This window comes from Vipera ursinii (assembly GCF_947247035.1).
Source record: "Vipera ursinii genome assembly, chromosome: 2".
Taxonomy (NCBI): Eukaryota; Metazoa; Chordata; class Lepidosauria; order Squamata; family Viperidae; genus Vipera; species Vipera ursinii.
The window spans coordinates 133340662-133355516 of NC_139513.1; the positions used below are offsets into that span (position 1 = coordinate 133340662).

Consider the following 14855-nt stretch of genomic DNA (forward strand, 5'->3'; position numbering starts at 1 on the left):
TTTCGTTGGTCATCCTTAGATTCAATCAAAGAAATTGGACTTAATTTAGTTATGACAAAGTTAAGTCTCACTGATTACTCTAGATTCCCTAGGACAGGGGTCCCCCACCCCCCTGGTCTGTGGACCAGTACCAGGCTGCGGCATGTCAGCAACCAGTCCACACAAACAAGCAAAGTCCCATCCATGGGATGCAGGCAGTACACAAAACCACACCCCCTCCAGTCCACAGAAAAACCTCTCTCCACGTAACCGGTCCCTGGTGCCCAAAAGGTTGGGGACCTCTGCCCTAGGAAAGCAAGTTCACCAAAGATCCTTCTACTGCGATAACACCCAAATCATTTAGTGGTATTATTTAGGATCATTGTAAGGATCATATTATAAGGGATAAAAATGACTGCTGCAAGACCACTGATAGATTTGCTGTCATTTTCAGGAACAAAACATTTATAGATAATCCTCAACTTACAACCACATCGGGGACCAGAATTTCTGTTGCTAAGCAAGGCAGTTGTTAAGTGAGATGTGATTTTATGACGTTTTTGAAGCCATTGTTAAGTGAATTGTACAGTTCACAAGTGCCCTAGAATAAGCAAATTATCTGGATTCTTATCAGTCAGCTTGATCAGACCCAGGTATGGGGCAGAGTTTATAAATTATAACTTTATCATAAGATTCAGGGAACGAGTGGGTTGCTACAAGATGGCTTAACAGCAAGAGGAAAAGGAGAACATAAATGTTTTCAAATTTAATTGCACAATTAAAGTGGCAGGAAAATGATACAGTAAGCTATTGCTCAATTGCTTAAACTCAATCATTTATGCTTCTTAGTTTTCCACTCCTAAGATTCTTGTGCTTAATCAGACTTCTCATTTACCCCAAAATACAAGCATATATAGACAGCCTATGGTGGTGTTTCTGGAGAACTAGACTTACCTTTCTTTCTAGTTTGGGGGATTAGTCCCTACCTACTTGGCTTGCTAGATTCAGAAGACAACAAATGAGGTTCACATTAAAAAAATTGCAGGTATCCTTAAATTAATGGCAGCAGTAGGGACTGTCATTGCCATTGCTGAGCAACGTGATTGGAAAGCATGATGTCACATCTCCACATCAATTAGTTACAGCAATTCTGGCACTTCTGGTTGCTATTGTTATGTGAATCCCACACGGTTCCCCACAAGCAAAGTCAATGGGGAAGCAGGTAAAACCAAAGGGGACAAACAAAGGTATACAATATCTTATAACTTGCAGCTCCTCTCTGGACCATTTTACTGCCATTAGCGGAATGTCTCTGAACGCATTAAGACAAATCCATTGAAAATTGGACAAGCTTTACTTGGTTCAGAAGTAAAATGGATTCAGTCAATCCAGCAGAATAGATACAGCGATGAGTCCTTTGGCAGAACAGAGAAGATCAGGCTTGAGAGCAATGTAGGCAGGATACACCTGAGTTACAAGTGCATGCTATGATCAGTCCTTCCCCAGTTCTACCTGATCATTCTTCCATGGAAAGGCAGAGTCAGCCTCCTGAGTGCTGTAGCAGTTGAGCCACAAAAAGAGTTGAAAGCCCACATCAGGAGACACTGCGTACGGTCACTCATGCGCTCGTGACCTCTCGTTTAGACTACTGCAATGCTCTCTACATGGGGCTGCCCTTGAGGACCACTCGGAGGCTTCAACTGGTACAGAATGCAGCCGCGAGAGTTGTGCTGGGAGTCTCCCAATACTCCCATGTTACACCTCTGCTCCGTGAGCTGCATTGGCTCCCAGTTGTCTTCCGGGTGAGATTCAAGGTTCTGGTAATGGTTTTCAAGGCCCTACATGGCATGGGTCCGGAGTACCTTAGGGATCACCTGCTGCCGGCATCAACTTCCCTCCGCCCTGTGCGTTCCCACAGAGAGGGCCTCCTCAGGGTGCCACCAGTCAGAGAATGTCGTCTGGTGGCCCCCAGGGGGAGGTCCTTCTCTGTGGGCACCCCGGATTTATGGAATCGGTTGCCGGTTGAGCTCCGGATGGCGCCCGACCTTCGCTCCTTCCGGTGCGATCTGAAGACTTATTTGTTCGAACAAGCCGGCCTGGCCTGATGGGGGATGGGTTGGGGTTTTATTGTTGTTGTAAATATATTTACCTACTGTTTTAGCTTGGGCATTTTAATTCTTTTTAACTTTTGTAATTTTGTACTTTTATATGTTTGCCCTGTTCACCGCCCTGAGTCCTTCGGGAGAAGGGCGGTATACAAATAGAATTATTATTATTATTATTATTATTATTATTATTATTATTATTATTATTATTATTATTATTCCTTGATTTCCCCCTTCTGAATGTGGCCCCTTCCTCATTGGGGAGAGAGATTTATATGCCATGTCTGCAGACCACTACCATTGTCTCAGCTCCAACCCACAATGGAGGCTACTTCAGGTTTGCTTCAGCTATTCCAGTTTTCATGTTGTTCCAGAACTGCCTCTTCTCCCAAGTGTGGACATGATCTAGCATGCTTCACTGACATTGTGATGGATGATGCAGTTGGCCTGGGTTTTGCCTCGCTCCTACTGGCCACCAGAAGCTAGCCACACCTTTGCTGGGCCACTATGGTTTGGCAGAAGCATCCATCCAAGAATGCCCGGGTGGTGTTATCCATAGCTGTTGTTACATCTTATGTTCCTGATAATAGCTGGGTTTTTTCAATGCTAGTTTATCAACAAACTCGCTTTTGAGTGCTTTTCTGCTATACATGGAGGGTCAATTTAAACCAAGAAAAAAGAGCCACGTTCTTCCACGCCGTGTGCCTGGTTCTGCCACCAACGAATGCATTGCAGATAATTCTCGACTGACAACCATTCATTAAGTGACTGTTCAAAGTCATGACGCTGCAAAATATGATCATTTTTCACACTTACGATCATTACAGCATCCCCACAGTCATGTGACCAAGATTCGGACATTTGGCAACAGGCAAGTATTTATGACGCTTGCTGTCTCCCAGGGTCATGTGATCGCCTTTTATGACCTTCCGACAAGCAAAGTCAAAGGGGTTGTAAAGATTCACTTTGCAACCTTGTTACTAACAACAATCGCAATGATTCACTTAACAGCTGTGGCAAGAAAGGGCATAAAATGACAAAACTCACTCAACAACTGTCTTGCTTAGCAATGGAAATTTTGGGCCCAGTTGTGATCGTAAGTCGAGGACTACCCTTTCAGAAGTTTCTGCTGATAAGGGCTTGAGGGGTCATATTTTCCTCTGTTTTTATTACTTGGGGGGGGGGAAGTTTGGTGTTTTGCTTACTTCACACAATTTGCATAGTTCACACCCTTCTTTTCAGAACTGCTCGCCATGAATACCCCTGCCCAAATTGCCATTCTTCATAGTAGTGCAGTGGTTCCCAACCTTTTCTATACCCCACATCCCTAGAATGCTTCTGATATATTCTCGCACCCCTTACAAAAGTTCAAAATAACAGCAATGAATTATGCATATGCACTATAATTTTGAAAATCCAAGTTTTCGCACCCCCTGAAATATCATCTCGCACCCCCAGGGGGTGCAAGCACCCCTGGTTGGGAACCCCTGTAGTACTGGATCAGGATGGATTCTGTACTCCATGCTCTTTCTCCAAACCTGTTCCATCTGATTACAGCAAATAAGAGACATATTGGCTGAAGCAGGAGACAGTGACATCCCCTTACACACACACACACACACACACACAATGCTCCACTCATTCCTTCCTCCATGCCTGTGATCTGTCATCTGGGATACTTCTGAACATGGGTCTCCTTTGAAAAAGAGCACTAAATCGATGTCCAAGAATTGCCCTGATGACAACCGTGGATGGGAAGGGAGCAGGATAACACGCACGAGAATTCTGTACCTGCTGTTATGTTCCGGGTTCGAAAAAGCAGGAAAGACGCCAGGCAGATGAGTACAGAAGAATAGTTGCTTTATTCATAACTTTAACTGTACTGAGGGTTAGGGGTATCCATGCAGTCTTTATATAGTTTCCCATAGTCTGAACAACCAATCAGATTGAACCCATCATTCCCGCCAAGTTGACTGCAGCCTGGACTGGAAAGTCCCATCTGTGTTGCTGGAGAACCGTTAGCTTTCCAGCGTACACGTGATAAGGTCTTCCCAAAAGCTCAATACATAACACCTGCAGCCTCTTGGGGGGAGCTGGGGAGTCAGGGAACCTGTGAGTTGCTTGCAGATGCTTGCAAGCATCTGTCTACACTTCTCCATCCCCATCCTCGTCTCACTGCCCATTCAAGAGAATGATTGGCAGGTAATGGTTGGTGGGAGGACAAACAAAGTCAGAAAAACCCATTAACTTTCCTTCATTTGTCCCAGATTAAAACTATAACACCACAGTGGGTGTAGTAGGACAGTTTGGATAACACAACAGCAAATTCTATGCTCAGGGACAGAAAAAAAATAGAAACAAATCAGGAAAAGGGAGTTTTTGGAGAAGGCCCAGTTATGTGGGCTACCCTTACTACTTGTCGCTCTTCCAGGAGCCCTCTGTTAATTTCCTTTATGTGTTTGCATGACAGAGCTCACAAGGGAAGGTTACACCCAAAGCTGTTAGAAGCTAAAATTACTCCTCTCTAACCCAAGCACAAGGGCTGGGCTGCTGTATCTAGGCTGCAAGAATTCTGGGTGACCACTAGATGGCACCACAGAGTAAGGGTTTTCTACTGTGGACCTACAATGCTGGCTATTTCATGCAAATATGGCCTTCATAATTGTCACTGACACTGCTGACACGCTGTACTGGATTTATATTTCTCTGAGAGGTTGGCGGATTATTATGGTTTGGTTAAAGCTCAGTGCCCTGTTATTTTTTAGACGTTTTTGAAACCATGAATGTTCTGAGCTATAGGCCATTCTCCACCTTTGTTCTTGGAGTACTTAGTGTAGGAAACAATTTCAGATTTTTTTCAAATGTAATTGTACCCAGCATTTGTTTGTCTAGTACCTGCTGGCTCCCATTAGCCTGTATTCATTTTATGACCTAGACAGGGATTCAGGTAAAGATACAGAATGCAAATCTGCTGCCTACAAGAATCGGAACTGCATTAAGGGATGGCTGGGTAACCATCCAAAGGGGGCTATTTCTCTTGAACTTGCTTACCTGAATCATAAAGCAGATTTGCACTGCAGGTTCCCAGCTTCTAAGAAGAACCTGGGCTGCCAACTCTTAGCATCCATTTCCAAAATGTCCAGCAAACTGAAAGAAAAAGAAAAAGGCAGAGAGATCTTGTGTTAATGGACTCCAGTCTAATGCAGGAGGATTCCGATTTAAAGGAGCTCTAGTCAAGGTGCAAGATGCAAGACAGTATATTATGTCATTGTTTAGTTTGCTTGGCAAGTTTTTAACCCCATGTTAATCTCTCAGTTCACTTGGTGAGATGGGCAGCCATCTAAATCGAATTAATTAATTAATTAATTAATTAATTAATTAATAACTCTAATTTGTTGGAGGTTCGATGCAAATCAGTAGCCAGGAGTGGAGCCAAAATGAAATATTTATTTTATTTTTTATTTTAATTCCATTTATATCTCACCCTTCTCCGAAGACTCAGGGCGGCTTACAAGCTTAGCAGTAGCCTTCATTCTATGTATATGCTTCCTTATTAGGGCTATCACACACCCCCAAGCGGCATTATTACAAAGTCAGCTTAATTGCCCCCAACAATCTGGGTCCTCATTTTACCTACCTCGGAAGGATGGAAGGCTGAGTCAACCTTGAGCCTGGTGGGATGTGAACCTGCAATAATTGCAGGCAGCTGGTGTTACCTAAGGAGGCATTAGCCCACTGCTCCACCAAGGCTTTGAGTAGAGGCTCCAATTCTCTGTAGATGTCATGTTTCTATAGCTGCAGTTGCCTTTTTCTTTCTGACGCCTTCTTTTTCTCTGTCATTTTATCTCTCCATCAGTTTTTTTTTTAAAAAAATAGGACCACAAGCTCTCCATCAGGTTTTTTTTAAAAAAAAAAATAGGTGTATACACGGCTACTGGGGATGTAGCAGTGATGTCACTGCAAGGTTATCAACTATAATTGTGCCAGGTGGTTTTTGAGGCAATCAGGTTCCATTCATTTGAAAAGCATTTTAAACAATAATCTTTTAAACTAAAATAATAATACTCTTGGTGGCCCTAAGCTCACACATTCACAAAACCACACAGGCGCTGGTAGTTCTCGACTGACAGCCACAACTGAACCCAAAATTTCCATTGCTAAGCAAGGCAGTTGTTAAGTGATTTTTGCCCCATTTATGACCTTTTTGCCACAGTTTTTAAGTGAATCACTGCAATTGGTAAGTGAATCTTGAGGTCATTAAAGGAACCTGACTTTTCCCATTGACTTTGCTTGTTGGAAGCTGACTGGGAAGGTTACAAATGACCCTGGGATAGTGCAACCATCATAAATATACGCCAGTTGCCAAGCACCCGAATTTTGATCATGTGATCACAGGGATCCTGCAGTGGTCGTAAGTGAGAAAACTGGTCACATGTCACTTTTTCAATGCCATTGTAACTTCAAGCAGTCACTAAATGAATGATGGTAAGTAAAATTGCGAGCATAGTGGAAAGCAGAAACAGCAATGGTATCTGTAAACTGAGTTTTAGGAAATCTAACTGGCATTGTCTGCTGTTGCTAAAAGGATCAGATGTGCTGCCAGCAGTTGGGAGAAGGAAATGAGGAAGAGAGATAGTAGCCCGACCAATTGTTCACTTGGGCCAGCATGGTTTGTTGCAAGGACGGCAACGTCCAGCCTATTAATTCTCTAGGTTGAAGCTTGGATCTCTTTGGACAAATTATCTACAGGTAGTGCTTGATTTACAACCATTCATTTCGTGACTATTCAAAGTTACGCCGATACTGGAAAAAATGACTTATAACCTCTTACAACCATTGCAGATTCCCCATGGGCACATGATCAAAATTTGGACACCTGGCAACTGGCATGTATTTAATATACCAGTTGCAGTGTCCCAGGATCATGTGATCACCTTTTGGGACCTTCTGACAGGCAAAGTCAATGGGGAAGCCAGATCCACTTAGCAACCAGGTTATTAACTTAACAGCTGCAGTGATTTACTTGACAACTGAGGGAAGAAAGGTCATTAAAATGGGACAAAACTCACTTAACAACAGCCTCGTTTACCAAAGGAAATTTTGGGCTCAGTTGAGATCATAATTTGAGGATTACCTATATTAGCAAGAATTACTTCAAGACCTTTTTTTTAATATTTGAATAAACCCAGGTTCTCTGTTCCATGTATTTCAGAAGACACCAGGTTTACAGAGAAGAACGCAACCTAACCGTGGGTTCAGTGGTTCAGTTCCGACACCAGGCAAGCTGGCTCCAGTTCCACCTGGGGATCAATCGTCATGCCTTGTATCCACGGGCCAGCCCTATGGTTGATCAACTCCTTAGGGACACACAGAGGTTTAATACTATCAGTGCTGGTAAGTACTGCTTTGGATCTTTCTTAAAGGAAGGCTGGAATAACAGAAACAACAGAATAACCAAATTGGAAGGGACTTTGGAGGTCTTCTAGTCTAACCCCCTACTCAAGCAGGGAGGACCTATATACCATTCCAGACAAATGGGTGTCCAGTCTCTTCTTAAAAGCTTCCAGTGACGGAGCACACACAACGTCGGAAGACAAGCTGTTCCACTGGTCAATCGTTTTTGCTGTTAGGAAATTTCTAAATTTCACTGTTAGGAAGTTTGTTAGGAAATGTTAGGGTACCAGATCTGGGATGCAAAATTAATCCAGATGACCACTAGGATGCATGAAGAGTTAGAATCTGTAGAATTCAGCCACATACAGTTCATATTCTTGTGCTTCATGCCCTGATCACAGGTAGGGCTGCAAATCAATTAAGAATGGTTAATTGCTTGGTATCCCAATTTGCCTCTCAGGGTTGCATAGGGTCAGAAGATTTCAGATGTTTTAATTGCACGTAAATATGGTTAAATAAACTTAATTGTTGTCCTGATCCCATCTACAGGGCGGGGCAAGGGAGGCAAGTGATGGCACATCTGTCATGACACAATCCCACAAGTGATGTACTGTGCACTGTTGGTTTCATGATATCACTGACATGAGTTTATGAATTGAAAATTATTTGTATGATGATGTCATTGGGTAAATCGGATCATTGTGGCTTCTCCCAGATTTCTGTGCCCCTCCCTGCTCTTTGGAGAACGACACCCAAGATAACATTTGAGTGAAGCAGCGTATTCCAACCTATTTTGAAGAAGGCTGGCTAAATTATTACAGTGGCAATGTCTGTTCTTGTAAAAGAGCAAACACTTCAGTAGTGGGGTTCCTCTGATTTTAATTTCTTTTCAAAAGGCATCAGGCAGCATTAAACACAAAAGGAAACACGTAATCAGAAGGAACTGTGTAAGGGAATCTGTTGGAAAGGAAATTGAGAGTGCAGTCAGAAAAAGTGGGAAGAAAGAGAATTTTCTGGAAGGGAAAATTCTACCCCAACTGCTTTGCATACCCTTTCCCAATGTAGTACAGGGTGTCCACAGCTTACAGATATTCATTCTGCAGCGGTTCAAAGTTATAATGGTGCAGAAAAAAAATGTGACTTACAACCAGTCCTCACACTTACGACCACTGCAGAATCTCCACAGTCACATGGTCAAAATTCGGGTGCTTGGCAACTGGCACATATTTGCAATGGCTGCAGCATCCCAGGGTTATGTAATCGCCATGTGTGACCTTCCCAGCCGACTTCCAACAAAGTAAAGAAAATGGGGGAAGCCAGATTTGTTTAATAACCACATGATATACTTAACAACTGCAGTGATTCCCTTAATAACCATGGCAAAACGGCTGTAAAATTGGGCACAACTCACTTGATAACTGTCTTGCTTAGCAACAGGAATTCTGGTCCCATTTGTAGTCATAATTTGAGGACTACCTGCATCTGTGTGGGGCAGTGGTAGAAATTATTGGATACAGTAGAACCCTCTCGGCTGGTTTTTACTTGCAGTGAAACCCGAATGAATCCCACAGAAAATGTATTTGGGGAGTTTGAGAAAAGCCACAATGATGTGGTGGTCCTGATGACATCATCATACAAATAATCATACAAATAATTTGTAATTCATAAATTCATCCATTCATTTATTCATTCATTCATTCATATCTAAAAAGGTAAAGTTTCCCCCGCACATGCGTGCTAGTCGTTTCCGACTCTAGGGGCCGGTGCTCATCTCCGTTTCAAAGCCGAAGAGCCAGCACTTGTCCGAGGACGTCTCCGTGGTCATGTGGCCGGCATGAGTAGACGCCAAAGGCGCACAGAACGCTGTTATATCTATTGTATATTATATTCATTTCTATTCTGCCTTTATTATTTTCACAAATAACTCAAGGCAGCAAATATATCCAACACACCTTCCTCCTATTTTCCCCACCACAAGTACCCTGTGAGGTGAGTTGGGCTGAAAAAGCAGGAGTGGCCCAGAGTCACCCAGCCAGCTTTCGTGCCTAAAGCGGAACTAGAACTCCCAGCCTCCCGCTTTCTAGCCTGGTGCCTTAACCACTAGATCAAACTAGTTCTCATAAATTCATATTGGTGATACCATGATTTAATTTTGCTAGCTAGTCCTGTTGGTTCCCCGTTGCTGATTCCTCCTTCCCACCTGCACAGAAGCTCGCAATCCTGCTGTTAGCAGGACATTCACCTGCCTTCTACTTTCTGTCTCCCTCCCTTGTAAGAAAACTTCCCAAGGTGTTTTTTTTTTTTCATTCCAGATTACAGCCAGGATGAGAAGGCCTTGCTCGGGGCCTGCGACTGCTCCGAAAGTAGGTGAACTGCTATTCTATCTCAGGGGTCTTCAAACTTGGCCCTTTTGTGACTTGTGGACTTCAACTCCCAGAATTCCTCAGCCAGTGTGCCTGGCTGAGGAATTCTGGGAGTTGAAGTCCACAAGTCATAAAAGGGCCAAGTTTGAAGACCCCTGTTCTATCTGCTACCGCTTTTGACCAATGTGTCACAGGAGTCAATGGAGTTCAGTTTATGAGACGTATGAGCCAAGTCCTTAGTGCTACCCTTGGGCTTTATTTAGGGCTCTGTTTTACCCAGCCCTGAATGTTTAAAGGCAACTCTAGCGCTGTGGTGTAATTTCCCTTTGGAGTTGCCCGGCTATTAAAAGGCTTGCTGTGCATTTGTTGAACCACTATCAGTATCTCTTCCTGACCTTGAACCGGATCCAAAGGGGCACCGAGATTGGAGAGAAATCTACTGGGAGGAAGGAAGGACATTCCTTCGTCCCTGATGATCCCCTCCTCGAGGAGATACAAGCCTCCTCTTCCTGCTCTCAGATTTCCCTCCCCTCTGAAGCAGTCTGTCAAGAAGTGCAAAGATGACAGGCAGAAAGAGAGATTAAGAAAACGGCTTTGTCTCCTGCGTGTTTCCGGCAGAAATGTTACGCCTGCTATATTGACCCAGCTCACTTTGAACCCTGCATTTTCCAGCTGGATCAATGAAGGTGAATCCCAGATTCCTTTTGCCTGTACCTGGTACAGGTAGTTCTCATCTTACAATCATTCATTTAGTGACCGTTCAAAATTACATTGGCACTGGAAAAATTGACCTATGATTATTTTTTCACACTTATGACCATTGCAGCATCCCTGTGTTCATGTGATCAAAATTTGGACAACCGGCTCATATTTATGACGGTTGCAGTGTCCCGGGGTCATGTGATCCCCTTTTGCAACCTTCTGTCAAGCAAAGTCGATGGGAAAGGCAGATTCACTTCACAACCACGTTACTAACTTAACAACTGCAGTGATTCATTTAACAACTGTGGCAAGAAAGGTCGAAAAATGGGACAAAAGTCAATAAATGTCTTGCTCAGCAACTTACATTTTGGACTCTGTTGTGGTCCTGTGTCAAGGACTGTTGTGGTCCTGTGTCAAGGACTACCTGTACATGGGTATAAATCAATAATTTCTATTGGACTAAAAGCACCCCACAGCTTTTAGGTGTTTAAATGCAAGATTTTTCTATCAATAGAAGCACATCCAGGCAAGAAACCTCTTCAAAAAAGGAGTTAGATCATAAAAACGAAAGTAATAGCTCTCTCAGGTCGAGGTCAAATCCTGGGAATCCCCATGAATCCCCCTTGGCAATAGTGTGGAAATGGTACTCAGGGCCTCCTTCCAGATTGTTTTTGACTAGCCAGCAGCTTTCCTACTGATTTCCAGACAAGGTCCGACTCTGCTTAGCTCTTTTTTCTTTTCTTTTGTGATCAAAATTTGAATGCTTATCAACTGGCATGTATTTCTGAGGGCTGCAGTGTCCCGGGGTCATGTGATCCCCTTTTGCAACCTTCTGAGGAGCAAAGCCAATGGGGGAAGCCAGATTCACTTAACAACCATGTAACTAAATTAACAACTGCAGTGATTCACTTGACAACTGTGGCAAGAAAAGTTGTAAAAGGGGGGAAAACTCACTTAGCAACTGTCTCACCTAGTAACAGAAATTTTGAGCTCAGTAGTGGCCATAAACAAAGCAGAAAAAGTATAACTTAGTACCGATTAGTAAATAAAAATGAAGAAATATTTTATTGGAAATTTTCAGGGAATTCTCAAGGGTTGTAGGTTGAACATATTTTGAGACAGGTGCTCCTTATTAAATTAGACCTTCACTATTTTAAGTTCAATGTAGCTTATTACTGAACATAGTAAATGGCTTCCGACATATAGAAGCAAACTAGATACTGATCTTCATATACCACATCCCTTAAGGTGTTAGAAGCTCATTTCAATTCTTTCTTAAGACAGATATTGTGTTTTCTGTCAAATTACTAAGCAAAAGCTTTGGGTTTTGGCATTCGAACAAGGAACTGAATCTCTTTTTGTTTCTTAGTTGTAAAGCCCAGTGGGGTACACCTGAAACTTGTTTTGCGGTTCCAAGACTTCGGGAAAGCCATGTTCAAACCAATGAGGTAAGCTTGCTTCACTTGAAAATGGCCAGAATCCTTTTCACTAAAACATTTTTAGCAAAGCTATAGATGTTGTTATGCAGATAAGGAGGAGAAGGAGCAGGCATTTGAATTATGTCCTTTTTGTGGTGGCAGGTAGTGTGATAATTTTTTTAAAAAAATACCCAAAGTCTACTTTAGTATTTCTCATCTTTCCCCACCTCTGCATGTCCATAAATTGTGCTGATTTTCAGCAATTCTATGGAATGAAGAGGGATTGGAAGCTGCATCCTATGCAGTCACACTTGATTCCTCCCAACCTCAGGGAAAAGCTAATGTTGTGCAAAGATTTTGAAGGGAATTCAAAATGAGTATGCAAGAAGATACGTAGAAGTTGCTGGCCGACTAACTGCCAACTAGGTGTGACCATTTACATCTTTTAAAAAATATAGAAAGAAAGAATGAAGAGCAGATGAGGGATGAGGCAGTTCAGAGCAATGCAACTTACCAAAAGAGGGTTATTCTGACTGTTTGCTCTGTTGTCCTGACTCTAGCTGGGAGCTGATCGAGTGGTGGGATTCAAATATGTGAACAACCGGTTCTCTGTGTGGATGCTGCTTCTGGAAGTCCATTCTGGGCCTGGACAACAACAAAAATAGCTACCGGTTCTGCCGAAGTGCTATGAACTGGCTGAATCCCACCACTGAGCTGATCCCTTTTGACCTGAATAGCAACTTTCCTCCTCAACTAGACAAATGGGCCAATCTGGGAAGGCAACAGAAGAAACATAGCATAAGAGTGGGTAACTATGGCAACTTTACAACCTGTGGACTTCAACTCCCAGATCTGACAGGTCGTCAAGTTGCCATAGTTGCTGAACCCCTGTCATTGTTGGACCCCAATTCCATACCATGGCTATTTAGTCTTCTCAATTATTATTATTACGCATATTAGTGGTGCTGGTTAGTTTAAGCATAAGACCAGGTCTAGAAGAACACGAGGGAACCAAGAAGATCTGAGCCGCTGAAAAGCAGAAAGAGAAGAAGGGAATCCTTCTTTCTTTCTAGCTACTGTCAGATTTTTTTTTAGACACAAAGATGTCTAAAAAGATGTCTAAAAATATCAGAAAGATATTTTGTTTTACACACAATCTCTTTCCTGTTAATTACCTGGACATTTTCTTCAGACAGAACCGAGACGAGGAGACTCCAGAAGATTTTTTTTACTTTGTTGACTTTCAGAGACACAATGCAGAGATCGCTGCCTTCCACCTAGACAGGTAATTCCCAAGTGATAATTACCTCCTGAGTTATTTGTCTAGAAAAGAGCTTGACTGCAGCTTCAGAGGGGCGAGGCAAAAGGCACAGGAGACAAAACAGTGTGAGCAATGAGGGTAGGTATCAGCCTTTACTCATAGGCCACAAATTTTAAAGCTATTTGTGTCATGGAATGAATGTTCTGCTCTTCCCTTTTGGCCATTAAAAAGTTTAAGTTTCATCAGCATAAGTATTGATAGGGGAGAAAAAATCACATTATTGGGCAGAACTATCATTCGGGACAGAAATTGTGTTCTGTATACAGTCCTTGACTCACAACCATAACTGAGCCCAGAATTATGGCCATAAGTCATGCTGGTTATTCTGTGGGTCTCCGTGTGACTCTGCCTGATTTTACAAGCTTCTTGCTGCTGTCGTTAAATGAACACAGCATCTGTAAAGCGAACACATACATTTGTTAAGCGAATCCATTGTCCTCAGTGGGCAGTTTTTGCAGAAATTGGAAGTGAACACCAGTTTCCAACAAAAAAAATGTTGCAAATTATGGTCACATGACTGCAGGATGCTGCAAACAGCCATAAATACAGTCTGGTTATTGAATGCCGAAAATGTGATCATGTGACCCCAGGAGGGGAACAGCCAGGGCCATTGGAACTTTGAATAAGAGTCATAAGTAGCTTTGGGGAGGTCCACCGTAACTTCAAATAGTGGCTAAGCAGCTGGTCATAAGTCGAGAACTACCTGGAAAGGATTCCCAGGTGTAATTTCCTCTCATTCCAGATAGGACTTGTCTAAAACCTTCAAGAACCAATGCTGATTAGTCTAGATCAGGGGTGACAAATCTGTGGCCCTCCAAGTTGCTATACTTCCCAACACCCCTCATCTTTAGCCAAGCTTCTGGGGCTGCTGGGAGTCATAGTTCAGCCACATTGGGGATCTGCTGACTCCTACTGCTGATATAACTACATTTTCCTAGTGAATGATGATGTCTTCCCTGGACAAAGGAGTGAAAAAACAAGCAGGGTGTATAGTAGTTTCCTCATCATTTTGTGCTCAGCATGATTTGATGATTGATTTGTGCTCTCTGGCCATCTTTAGGTTCATAAAAGAACCTGTGGGATGAGGAAAATTGTGGTGGCCTAAGCATGGGGTTGTGATAGAAAGGAAAATGCAATTTCCCGTTGGTTTTAGAGTATACATCTTTCTTCTAAAGCACTGTGCAAACTTGTCAGATAAGTTTCCATAGACATTTGTTTTATCTTTATTTTTACTGATTTTATTCTAACTTCTTCAATTGTTGTGAACTGCCCATAGTCATTCAGCATGCAGGTTTAATAGGTAATTATTTAACAAATTACTATTAGTTATTTGACAGGTCATTTCTTACTTCAGATCATTCTAGGTTTCTAGAACATAATAGGTTCGTAGTTCACATATTACAAATGAAATGTAACCAAGAAGAGGGAAAACACAAGTTATGATAGTTAAGAAAATGGTAAGTGAGCACCTGTCCAGCCTAGACGAGTTCAAATCACCAGGACCAGATGGATTACACCCCAAGGTTCTCAAGGAACTGGCAGATGTGATCTCAGAACTACTGAACTATATCTT

General features: G+C 42.6%; 1 protein-coding gene across 1 annotated transcript in view; it reads left to right on the forward strand.

Annotated features, from left to right (window-relative positions):
• FAM20A (FAM20A golgi associated secretory pathway pseudokinase) overlaps positions 1 to 14855 on the forward strand; it is a 52676-nt gene that overhangs the window by 19380 nt on the left and 18441 nt on the right. The window contains exons 2-5 of the mRNA XM_083353180.1: positions 7297 to 7478; positions 9791 to 9841; positions 11913 to 11991; positions 13154 to 13246. Of these exons, the coding sequence (XP_083209306.1) occupies positions 7297 to 7478; positions 9791 to 9841; positions 11913 to 11991; positions 13154 to 13246 (405 nt within the window). The remainder of the gene's footprint in view (positions 1 to 7296; positions 7479 to 9790; positions 9842 to 11912; positions 11992 to 13153; positions 13247 to 14855) is intronic.